The sequence below is a fragment of the Vipera ursinii genome (assembly GCF_947247035.1).
Source record: "Vipera ursinii genome assembly, chromosome: Z".
Lineage (NCBI taxonomy): Eukaryota > Metazoa > Chordata > Lepidosauria > Squamata > Viperidae > Vipera > Vipera ursinii.
In genome coordinates, this window is record NC_139517.1 from 47,090,789 (window position 1) to 47,103,684 (window position 12,896).

At 39.8% G+C, this 12,896-nt stretch overlaps 1 protein-coding gene across 2 annotated transcripts in view; it reads right to left on the minus strand.

The window, feature by feature from the left end:
* Positions 1-12,896, minus strand: part of DHX8 (DEAH-box helicase 8) — a 38,635-nt gene that overhangs the window by 17,065 nt on the left and 8,674 nt on the right. For both annotated transcript variants that reach the window (XM_083376323.1, XM_083376322.1), the window contains exons 7-13: positions 11,502-11,646; positions 10,165-10,365; positions 8,379-8,466; positions 7,890-7,987; positions 7,325-7,472; positions 1,890-2,071; positions 630-824 (exon numbers count right to left, since the gene is read on the minus strand). In XM_083376323.1, coding sequence (XP_083232449.1) covers positions 630-824; positions 1,890-2,071; positions 7,325-7,472; positions 7,890-7,987; positions 8,379-8,466; positions 10,165-10,365; positions 11,502-11,646 — 1,057 coding nt within the window. The remainder of the gene's footprint in view (positions 1-629; positions 825-1,889; positions 2,072-7,324; positions 7,473-7,889; positions 7,988-8,378; positions 8,467-10,164; positions 10,366-11,501; positions 11,647-12,896) is intronic.

Genomic DNA, 12,896 nt, shown 5'->3' on the forward strand with positions numbered 1-12,896 from the left:
TCAACTTTTCTTTTTTTCTGAATAGGTGGGATTACTCTGTAATTAGGTTACAGATTCATATTTTATTTTCTAACAATATGCTTCATCAATGTATGTAAATTTCACAATTTAAGAACCATACCACATAAATTCAGAAAGTATAGTTATTGAAGCAAGTAAGGTCTTTAAAACTTTCGGGGGGGGGGAAATCAACAATGTCAGATGGTAATTTTCACAAAATAAGACATTCGTGTTTTGCATACCTAATTTAAATAATGTAAAACATATTCAAAATAAGCAAATTGCAGAAAACAAAACACACATTTCCTTGAAATTAACCAAACGAAGCTTTCTTTCTTCTACATGATTCTCAAAACAGCAGGTACTAACAATGGGGGAGAAATCTCTGAGAAAGAAAAGTGATTACTGTATACAAGCCCAGATCTAAATTCTGAGTGAACTATCTATAGAGTTCAAGGAGAGGGTTTTGTCTTGGCTAATTTAGAGACAGTGATATAGCTTATACAAATTTGTTGCTGAGTATTGGGAAAAAATAGTTAAATGCAGCTGCTGCTTTAAAGTCTTATTGTATTATTTCTTTTTTTGGTACATAACAGGATTAATTCATAAAACAGCAGAATACATCTTACCTCTTGTCCTAGACAACAACCAAATTCTTCTGAAACCCTCTTAGCAACAGACATGGCAGCCACTCGACGAGGCTGAGTGCAGCCTATCTTCCCACGAGTGGTGTAGCCAGCTTCAGCAAGGTACTGCGTGATTTGTGTAGTTTTCCCAGAGCCAGTCTCACCAATAACAATCAGAATCTGGTTATCATGGACTGCCTAAAAAAAGTAGGGGGAAGCATTGAAACAGTCTCATTTAAAAGAGAATGGGTGTTCAGGAGCAATCTGACTGGTGTTGTTTGCTTTTAAATCACCAACAGTCACCACAGTGCAGAAAACAGACAAGCAGAAGTGTTAAGTGTGTCAGATCAAAATGAGGAATTTATTTATTAATCTTACGGATCCACAATCTTGTTTCAAATCTTGGTTCTAACTGTTAGGGGGAAGAGGGGAGGAGAAATAAATTGACTACCCACTGAAAAATGCAGCGCTTTTAAGAAAATCTGGGCAGAATTTTTATTGATCAAGTCCCTGAAGGTTTCCAATTGTGAATGAAATGAAACTTCTATCATTTTTCCACCATTAAAATGCTGATTTCAACACCTGGGAATTCTGGCTAAGCAATGTCAGGAAGGCACAGCTTGCAATGTTCTTTTACTTGGGTTGTAGACGGTCACTACTATTTGAACAACATGGTAACACTCTCCTACCAGTTATTTATTTTTTAAGCATTTGTCAGATATTTTTCATTGTTTTTCTTATTGAGAGCTATTTATTCTTCAGATAAGTCATCTTGGATATCTGATAAAAAGCAGAAAAATATATTTAACTGATTAAAAAATCAAGTTTCCTTTGAGTGAAGCTTCATTCTGGTGATATCATGGATACACCACTGCAATTGTCCTGAAAACAAATTCATAGCTTTTTTCTTTCCCCAGTTTTATTCTAGAATATTTTTTTAAATTTCCTATCTTGTGTATAGTCCTGTTTTTCTGTAGTGATCTTTCATTCATATAATAGGGAGACATGTCCCTGCTCAGCTTCTCAACCCAAATAATATCAGCCAGGTGTTACCAGGTGCTAAGTGCATTTTGGATAAATGAAATTATTAATGTATTAAATAATTACATCAAAAAAAATCCCTATTTCAGGTTTTCTGAATACAGGATTCAAAGACAAAGTAAAATTCAATGTATGTCCAGATTAGATGATTAGGGCAGGCAAGATATTGGATTTAATGATCCTTACAATGATTTAAGTCAACTGCTTTTCTTAAAGATTTACCTGGATGAGTTGATCCTTCAGACGAAAAATTGGGAGACTTTCTCGCTGTTCAATTATTGACAACTGTGTCTTTTTGCCATAAGAAGCCTTGTTGCCTCCAAAAGCATGCTTCTTCCATTCAGGAATGTCATTGGGCATCATACCAATACCCCGCATGTTGGCTGCAATTTGCCTTCCATCCACTGAGAAGAAAGAAAGAAGAATCATGAATCTGAGATGAATCCATAAAAGCACTGACAGAATGAACTAGAAAGAGATAGTCACTGAAGGAAGGGACAAGAGTCACATATCAACAACAGAACTATACTTAGAATATTTCTATTATAGGTTGATTTGCTTCATTTGCCCTGTTCTGAATATCCATCAGGTGGAGTTCTAAATTGTATATGAGTAACATACTTACAGAATGAGACAATCATGAGTTTAAGATAATCTCTAATCTGAAGTAAGGACCAAAAACATTTGTAGGAACACAGTAAAAAAATCCTGTGTAATTCCAAGTCTTGCCAATGAAAAGTTTCCAATATTTGCTGAAGCCAGTACTAGGTTTCCTCTCTACTCAATATATGTTATATCTATACCTATATCTATCTATATACATTATATATACATGTAAATTTATGCAGGTATATATATTGCATATATATACATTTATGCACATACATTTGCCAAAGCAAAATAATTTTTAAAGAGGGAAGGACCAGAAAAGAAATTGTATTAACTTATTAACACCAATTAAAATAATTGGTAGTTATTTATTCCATTAAAATAATAAAGTATCGGACTTCCGGTGGCTCCGCGGCGACGGAGGGAGCCTTCCCGGGCTGCCCGCGGCTCAGCTGTTGTTTTTTCGCCCGAAACAGCGCCGATCAGCTGTTCGGGCGAATCCGAAGCCCCCTCCTCGGGAGAAGAGGAGGGGGCGAGCTCCCAGGTAGGGGTAGAGTTCTCCAGGGCTGCCTGAGCTTATGGCTTGGGCGGCTGAAGGATTGAACTCCCCCGTAGCCTGGGCTGCTCCCAGCTGGCCGTCGCCTCTGCTCCTGACTTCTTGGAGCAGAGCCAGCCGTCTGCGACCACCCCTGCCTGAAGGAATGACTATGATTTAAAGGAGCAGGCAGAGCGATACAAGAGGAAATGGTAAAGAGGAGTACTATGTTTTACTCTCCAGCTTGATGGACTTTTTTGGATTACAAATCTGAAGTGAAAGTGCGTCATATTTGGTAAAAGATGGCGGCTAAACCACCCCCTAAAACTCTTCGGAGTGCTGGAACTTCTCCCGTGCAACAATCATTATTGCAGGCGCTGCATCCTCCTGATGTATTGACATCAAAGGACTTACAAGATGCTCTTGAAAAACATACCCAGGTAATTTTGGAATCAATTAATATTAGATTTGCACAGATGGAGGAGAAATTGGAGAAATTGGAGGAGAGAATGGAGGAGAGGATGGAACAGAAGCTCAAAGCAATGAGGGTAGACATCTTGACTTCAGTGTTTAAAGTGGCTCAGTGTGTGGAAGAATTGGAGGAAAAGCTAGAAGACTTGTCTCAAAAGAATGCTATATTAGAAGCAAAACTATTGGAGAATGAAAATAAAATGGAAAGGGAACTGTGTCTTGCTCAATATTTCCAGATGCAGTTTGCCATTAGAATTAGAGGCTTAAAGGAGAATACTAAGGAAGATCTAAAGCAGCTGGTTTCTGAGGCTTTTGAAATAGTGTTGAAACAGCCAGCATCTGAAATAAAAGGAGGCATGGGCAAAGTGTTTCGTGTGAATTCATGGATTGCCAGACAGAGAAAGTTGCCTAGAGATGTGGTGGTATATTTTGCAAAAAGGGAAACTAGAGATGAAGTTATACAAGCTGCTTATGATACGAAAGTTATGATTGCTAATCAAGAAGTTTTGGTCTTAAAAGAAATTCCTCCAAAGATTCTAAGGAAAAGGAAGGATTTTACATTTCTTGTGCAAGAGCTCAAGCAGCGAGATATAAGGTTCAGATGGGAGATCCCAGTGGGGTTGATGGTGACGCACGAAGGTAAAAAGTACCGTTTGGTTACTGTGATGCAAGTGCGTGATTTCTACAATAATGTTTTAAATGCAACGCCATTAACACTTTTGGAAGCTGGAAAGGGATCTGGAGAAGGAGTGCATCAAGAGGCCGAAGATGGTCAGATAGAAGACAACGGTGTTGGAGGAGATCAAGATACAACCTCGTCGGATGAATCTATAAAACAGAGGGTGACGCGTGCTGCTGCAAAACGATCTAAGAAGAGAAAGTAGCAGGAATTGCAGAAGTCTATGGAACTTTTACGATATAGTCAAGTAGTCAAGTAGGGGAGGGGGGAAAAGATTTGGGTGTAGACGCAATATATTTTTATATTTGGTGGTTCTGTGGAAAGGGTGAGTTTTTTTTTTTTTTTTTTTGGATTGTGGTACTGGAAGAGGAACGGCCGATTACAGAAGAGTTGACTTTAAAGTTTTTTTTTTGATTTGGGATCCTTGGTTAATTTGGAAAATTATTTGTAAGAATGTTATATCATGGAATGGATAAAATGGATGGAGTTTATTTAGGATAAGTATAGGGTTGAGAAGGGGTTTTTTTTTCTTCTTTTTCCTTTTTTTTTGTCTTTAATATATATTTAATACTATTAAGGTTTGTTCCATTCTATATAAGCTAGAGAGTGTCCTTTTCTTATTCTAGTTTTTTTTATACATATATTTAATATTGTTAAGGTTTGTTTTATCCTATATAAGCTAGGGAGTGATGGATTTTAGAATTTATAGTTGTTAGTATATGGTTGCTTAGGTTTGCTTTTTTTATATATATATATATACCTTGTATTCAGCTCTGGGAAGTAGGGGGGGGAGGGGGGAGGTAGGGGGGGGAGGAGGGAGGGGGGAGGAGGGGAGGTAGGGGGGGGAGGGAGGGGGAAGGGGTTTTTTTTAAAGGAAAATTGTATTTTAAAACTTTTCAATAAAAAAAAATAAAGTATCCCTTGTCAGGAGCCACGATTTAGAGTCTGACTCTGATCTTGAATGTGATGATATTGCTCCAGCTGAATCCATGCTTCACAACTGTCAGCCTTAGGAATCGCTGTCAGAATTCAATTGCAGCTGGTAAGTTCCAGGCATTTCCTATTCAGCTGGAGCAATGTTCCTTAATGAGGCTTCTCACAAAACGAAGGACAAGGAATGAGTAATTGCAGCTAACTGGTTGCAGACAGATTTAAGTCCTGTCCTTGCACTCCTTGCTGGACATAACTATTGTGCTATCCAGCTGTTGAACTGTGTTCCTGCTTCTTGTTCATGACTCTTAACCTTGACTCTTGACTGATTATCTGATTTGGCATCCTGGGACTCTTGTTTTAGATTACAGGTAGTGCTTGACTTAGGACTGTAATGGAGTTTGGCATTTCTGACATGAGTCATGATGGTTTTAAGTCAAAACACCAACATGACTGGCCAATTTTACATTTTTTTGCAGTAGATGTTAAGTAAATGCTGCAGTCATTAAATGAGTCAATGTATTCCCAAGGGCACTCTTTTTACCAGGAACAGAAGGTCAGTTTCCAGCAAAAAGTATTGTAAATTGTGTCATGTCCCTGCAGAATATTGCAATTAGTTGTAAAGGTGATCTGGTTGCTAAGCCTCTGAAAGGCAGTCACGTGAGGAGACGAGCAATATATGTGCAGCCATTGGAATGCCAGAACTAGATTGTAAGTACCTTTGGGGGAGTTGTCATAACTTCAAATAGTTACTAAACAACTGGCTATTAAGCTAGGACTACCTCTATATTATTGCTTTTTGGACTGTCCTTGGCTCTCTTCTGGCAAGCACTCCTTACTAGGCATTTGAATCGCATTCCTGTCTGCTGTTATCTGCCTAAACTGCAATAAATATTCCTGCTTCCAAAGTACTGTTTCTATGTGTGTTTGTCAACAATCTTGAAACAAAGAATCCGTTAAAAGTTAACTGACTCTCCATGCGCCTATTATTAACCATTGTCTCACAATTATTCTCATATGCAAAAATATAATGTATGTTTGCCTACAGATATATCCCTCCATCAGAAAAGGGGAAGAAAATATGATGCAAATAGGATAATTTGAAGGGACAACTGAACTAGGAAGATAAAACAGAGCAGTGGAGACAAAACTGGATACTGATATGGCAAGGGAAGCTGAAGAGGAAAGGAAAGTGAGAAAAGAAAGGTTTATGTCAGGGGTCTTCTAACTTGGCCTTTTTATGACTTGTGGACTTCAACTCCCAGAATTCCTCAGCCAGGCACACTGGCTGAGGAATTTTGGGAGTTGAAGTCCACAAGTCATAAAAGGGCCAAGTTGGAAGAGCCCTGGTCTATATATTAGTTATCTTCACTAGCTGAACACCTCTCCCAACTATCTCTCTTCAATGGCAGCTAAGCTTGCTGTCTACATCTCCATTCATTCTGATAGCTATTCTGTATTCCCCCCCCCACCCTGCAAATGTAATATCCTCCCCTTCCCTTTCTGAAAAATAATTACGGGAGGGGGACACTATGTTCTTCTCATTTTGTTAATATTTGAAAGGAATGATAGAGGATGATGGATGAGCAATACTATTTTTTCTATTTTACCTTTTGAGGTTGATAAAAGAGGACCAAGATTGTTGGGGGGAAAAGGCTGATTCTATAAATTGCTGTTAAGCACTATGAAGTGCTATATAGGTCTAAATGCTATTGCTATATGCATATGGAGAGACTTCTTTAACAATAGTTAGGACAAAGAGAAGGTATATCCAACCTGGCACTTTACTTTCCTAGAATGAACTAACCAGCCAGTAAGATACTCTATTTTGATAGAGATCATACTAAGAAAAATAGTGAATAAAGATGCTATTCAGGTCCAATTTACAAGCATCTCCATTCCAGGAGTTCAACGTTACAATCAATTAACAAGTGTTTGAGGATATGTTCAATCATGTGCTAGAAAACCATCTGCAGGGATGTTTTAATTTACATTCCTGAACTGAGTATAGAACTAGACATGATAATGTAAATGGTCCTTTCTAACTATATGATTTTAGGAATCTAATAAAAGAAAATTGGAAAAACAATCCTTAATAATAAGGAATGATAAACTAGTCATGACTCAAAGTGTTTGTGTGTATAGGTGTATAGCCACACACATACTATTTTAAAAAAACACACACCACAAACTTAATTCGCTTAACAAAATTGATACCACTTTTAAACCTCTTATGCTATGTTGCTGTATTCTGAAATTCTATTTCATAGTACACCAATAGGGGAAAAACCTGGGCAATTTCCCAAACTAGAAACAGTTTTTTGTCAAGCAAACTGCCTACCATGTTGTGTATTTAGATTTGAAATAAATATGAGTGTTAGTTAGTGTCAAACAATTGCTTGTGGAAGATACTGAAAAAAGGTTTGGGATTACCATCTGGAAGGGGATCCACCCAGTGTTTGTTGAGCCCCATGGGAATAGAATCCATCTCTGCTTCCCGCTGTGCTTGCTTTAGTTCTCGCCTCTCTTTAGCAAGTGCACTTTGCATCATGGCTGCTTGAGACAGGGAGCCATCAGGATTCTGGAATCAACAAGAAAATGTTGCATTATTTCTTGCTTCAGACTTCCTGAATCTGAAAGATCTGATTCTCAACAATCATCCAAAACATAAATGAATTGTATTTATGAATAGAAGAAAGCAGGGAGAACTTGACAGTCATACACAATTTTAACAGTGAAGAGGACAAAGCTTAAATACAGAGTCTGGCCATTAACAAAAAATAAAAAAGAGATTCCTTGAACTGATGTAGATTATGAAAAGATGTGCTTTGCACATGTAAATGGCAGAATATGATGAGAAAGAGTATTAATTTGCTTTAAGTGTCCTTCATTGTTCTACTGCAGTTTTGATACATTTTAACTTTTTACAAACCCATCTGAATCCAGTATTCAAATATACTTCCCCATTTCTACGGAGAGAACCGAGAACAGTATTTACCTTCACAATTTTAATGGGGCTCATGTCCATGCTCTGCTTTGTATGACCTCGCAAAAATGGTGGTTCCTCCTCTACTAACTCAATTTCCAGATCCTCATCTAGAATAACAAATTAAATTCAGCTTTCTTAATTTAAAGCTTCTTAATTATGTCAACAAGCTCGTCCACTCTTTTTTTTAACCAACATACAAAGCTACTTCATACAGATGCGGTGCAGCATTATTTCCTACTTTTGAACAGCCCCTCCACAACTTCATTTTAATGCAACCCACAGTACTGGACTCTGGACTTCTGGGGATACAAAGATTATGAAAGAAACAATCTCTCTTCCATAACATGAAAGTATCTTAAACAATTATCTGAAGTGACAGTAATCTGCTGAAAAGAATCTGATTGAGCATTCCCAAATTCAACATAGATGAGGAGCAAAAAAAGTAACTAGTATGTGAAATACACATCTAGATCATTACTGGATCCATCATGGCTTTACCTTCCTCATCATCAACCTTTGGCAAGATTCCAGTTTCTTCATCAAAGTCAGGAAACTCCTCCTTGGAAAGCACGTTAGCAGCAATCATCTGGGAACAAGCCAAATGGTTATATGTATCCTCAAAGACACAACAAACAGGCACTACTTTTTCTAAGTACAGATTTTGTAAAAAAAGCTAACCTTCTTTTCATGACATAGAATCTCACATAGAAGATGGAACTCCTTAATAGAAAATAAAATACTACCTAGCTGTTCAGATGGATATGCCAAAAGGGTTAAGTTATCTATTAACTGCTAAGAACCACAGTAACTATAATGAAGTTCTCATGTTCAGAGCAAGGTACCTCCATTCACCAATTTGCGCATGGGTCAATTTGGGATTGTTCTGTGTTATTTGCTTCGATCTGAAAAATGCACTAAATTAATCTTAATACTGTATAGCAGCAGCATACATCCCAGATTCATGTAGGAAGGACTTCAACTTATGATCAGTTGCTTAGCAACTGTTTGAAGTTAAAAGAGATGCCCCCAAAACTACTGATAACCCCACTTCAAAGTTATGGCCACTGCAGCATCCCCATAGTCATTCACCCCACAGTCCTTCACCCTAACCAACCACAGGAAAGATGTAGCGCCCTCTGCCAAACTCCCACCACCCCCCTTTCCTGCAAGCCTTGGTTCCTTCAACGAGATGGGGAGGAGGCCCACCAGGTCCCTGCACGATGTAGACTTCCTCCTCATCTCCTGCCACTCATGCCATGCTTACCTTATGAAGTTCTCCAGAGCTCCCAACTCACATTGAGGAAGGATGGCAGGTCACCCCATCACTCAGCATCCCTGGGCTGAATGACTATGTCCCTGAAACAGCTGCAATTTCAGTGTATAGCCTCGTTCTATATACAGCATTGACGTAGTGGCCACACTGGAATGGCAGCTGCTTCTATGACATGGCTGCATGGTCCAGAAATGCTGAGGGACAGAGTGGCCTGCCATCCTCCCCCAGCATTAGGTTCAGAGCTCCAGAGATCTTCAAAAGATAAGTGCACAATGGATGACGAGAGGGTGCAAAAGAGGCCCAAATCCTGTGGGGAACTGGTGAAGAGGAAAGTAGCCCCAAGGACTGTGTGACCTTAAACAAGACACAGATTAATTTACATAATAGCAAGCACTTCATCCACTATCTAACTATCATATTATACAGAGCTTTAAAAATTAAAATGAGAATGCTGAATTGCATATCATAATGTAAAGTACAATAAATAGAGCTTCAAATAACAAAACTGGCATCCTCATTAAAGAGATGTACTCTCTAGGCAGTCTCAAACATAATCTAGTTATCACATTATTTATCAGTCATGGTTTCTGAATAGTCTTCAATAGTCATCTTTATCACATACTGGAATAGTTAAACTAGATGGCTTTATTAGAAAATGGAAAACAATGGCCAAGCTTCATGATGAGCTGACAGTCTAGAGCAGAATTGCAGGATACTAACTTGGCCATTGGTTCATATTGGAATACCTAATATATACAGTTTGCTGAGAAAATGTCTGAAAGCCTGCTTTGGTACCAACAGAAAGAAATACAAATACGTATTTAAAAGAAAAACTGTTAAAATCCTGGTCTTTTTGTTAGGTGTCAGGTCAGAACTGGATGATGAATTCCACAGGCTGCTTAGCAATTGCAAAACGTTCTGTATTTACAGCAGCCAAAAACAAAGCAAAATAATTCTGCCGCTAAGCTATAAAATAACATCAAAGCATATTCCATTATGAAAAATTATTACCTGCTTAATTTCCCATTTTTCTGGATCTGAAATACGAGTGAGACGCTTTCGTTCTAGTGTGTCATCTTCTACTTCAGGAGCACTGACTAAAGATAAGTGCGTGGGTCTGTCTGGATTTCTCATGGCTGTCTCTTCAGACTCTCCAATGAGGTTGCGACGTCTATTTGGGTTCAAATCTTCTCCTGTCTCTTGATCTACATCCTAATACAGACATGGGAGACAGTTCCATAGTATAATAAGAATTTACCTTTGTTTAAGGGCACTGAGAGTTTACTTTTGTAATTAAACTGCAATAAGGCATATTCCCAGATGAGCAATTTACAACATGTCCAATAGTGATCACAACTGTTTTTATCTTGGAAAGCATCAGAGGAAAGCATCACACAACAGAAAACAGCAGGGGCTTCTGTGTTTGTAGCTATATAATTGGTTGATAATCTTTGACCTTGAACTCACACAGTGCTTTAGAATAGCCCCAACTACACTTTTTCATTTTTTCTTTCAAACATTCAAGAAAAGTTGATTATTAATAGAATAGTATTATTAATAAAAGAGCAAGAGAGGGGAGATAAGGAGCTTGACAATCAATCTTTTTTTTTAATGATATCTGGAATATCCGATGGATATGAGGTTATTTTGTGCTGAATCTTAAAATCATAAGAAACATACTTAAAATTCTTTAAACAATTCACTTGTTAATAAGAAATAGTCCAACTTTTTATATCAGAATTCCTAATATTCCTAACAATATCAAAAGTGATAGTTTTTTATAACACAGATTCAAAGCTATCTACAACATATTCTGAAACTAATAGTCCTTCTAGAGTTTTAGACATAACTAATGCATCCTGACCAAGCAGCGAAATCAAGAACGTGTTAAATAAATATACTGCTATTAACAACCTTAAGCAATCCAAATTTCAGTTACAATAACTCAAATGTTTTTTTAAATAGCTTGACAAATAAGCTGAACTAAAGTATTAATGCCACTACTCGGCCATTATTTCCAAAAAGGATCGAAAAGCTACACCTGCATTTTTCAAGTTGCGATTAATGCACCACATCAATCTGTCATGTAAGTAGCAGTTTCTGTCCTAACATCTCACAAACAGAAGGAAATACAACAGAGCTATGGCAAAAAAAGTTTCTGTTTGTTTCTGATGTCAAAATGTCATAGCAGTTAAACTATATTTTCTACTTGTACTCATGGTGGTTTGTATTTTACTCAATCCCTTGCATTCCACTGAGAAACGGAACTCAAAACAAATGCCCAGTAGTAGAGCTGGAAGTCAGGAGAGTAAGTCAACTTATTTAACAGACAGAGAGGTCTGACTTACTTTCATGCTAAGGCTAGTTTTTGAGCCAGTGAAGGAAAGTACTTTGACCTTGACCCGCTGGCCCTTGCTCACTACATCAGCCACATTAGCAACTCTTCCTTCCCTACGTAATTCTGAGATATGGACCAGTCCTTCCCAGCGTTTCCTAAGGGAATAAGACATAGGAAGAGGAGCAAGAATAACTCAGTGCTATACCAAAAGCACAAACTATTTCAGAAACATTAGTTCTTCCTGCACAAAGTCGTGAAGCTTAATGATAGTAATACTGGTGTCTCCCCCAAAAATAAGACCAGGTCTTATATTTATTTTTGGTCCAAGAAACCCATTAGGCTTATGTTTGGGGAATATCTTATTTTTCTGGGAGGCGGTAAGCACTCGGGGACTGAAGGTATCTGGCAGCAGCCACAGCCCACTGGCACCTTGGTTGGCGCATGCGGGCTGTGAATGCCACGCAGCGCAGGTGAGTGGGAGCACTGCTAACCACTAGGCTGGGCCAGACCCTGTCAGATACGCCGCCTGCCCACTCTGTCCCACTGTCTGGTTGCTCGCAGCCACAACAGCTTACAGGGCTTCCCAGAGCAGATGCTTGGGAGGCAGCGGCAGTACCGGCGGAATACACCCTTCAGACAAGGAGAGAGGAGGGGGCAGTCGAAAGACCAGGCAGCACATGCCTGCCCTGCCCTCTGCAGCTTCAGTGGCTGTCTGGCAGGCAGGCAAAGAGAGGTGGCTGCGGCTGGCAAGCCAGTGCCATTGCTGCAAGGTGAGGCAGGTGGCAGGGGTGCGTGGTGCTGCCCCACGCACCCTCGCAGCCAGGCCACTCCCTGCTTGGCGACTTGCCCCCGCCCGTTTAATGACCCAGCTGCCCGCCGGGGTCTTCCCTTTCACCCACTCCCAAGCCGGACTGCCATGCCACGGAGGATGGGTGGGAGAGGCTCAGTCCCCTTACCTGTTCCGCCTCCGCCATTTCGGAGCCAAGGGGAGTGATGGCAAAAGTTTCTGCATTGTCCCTGGGCTAGTGGTTTCAGCCATCTGGACCCCTTCCCGGTTCTGCCCACGCAGCCACAGGAAAATTGGCAGCTGGAGTCACAACAGTGAGATCTTTGGAACGCCCCTGCCACCAGCCCTGGTACTGGCCTCCAGAGCTGCCACCATTGATACCATACAATACAGACGGCGAATGGGGAGCAGGCAGCATGACGTGGTGCTGCAGAAGCCAAATGGCAGGTGGTGGAAGAGGGAGTGGCAGCTACCGCCAGGCAGGTAATCTGCAGGGCGCAGTGAAGCGGGGGGGGGGGGGGGGAGTAGCAAGGACCTTCCAGTAGCAAATGCAGCTGTTGCACAGTGGTGGCAGAGGCCTTTCATTGTCACTCCCCCTGGCTCCAAAACAACAAAAGG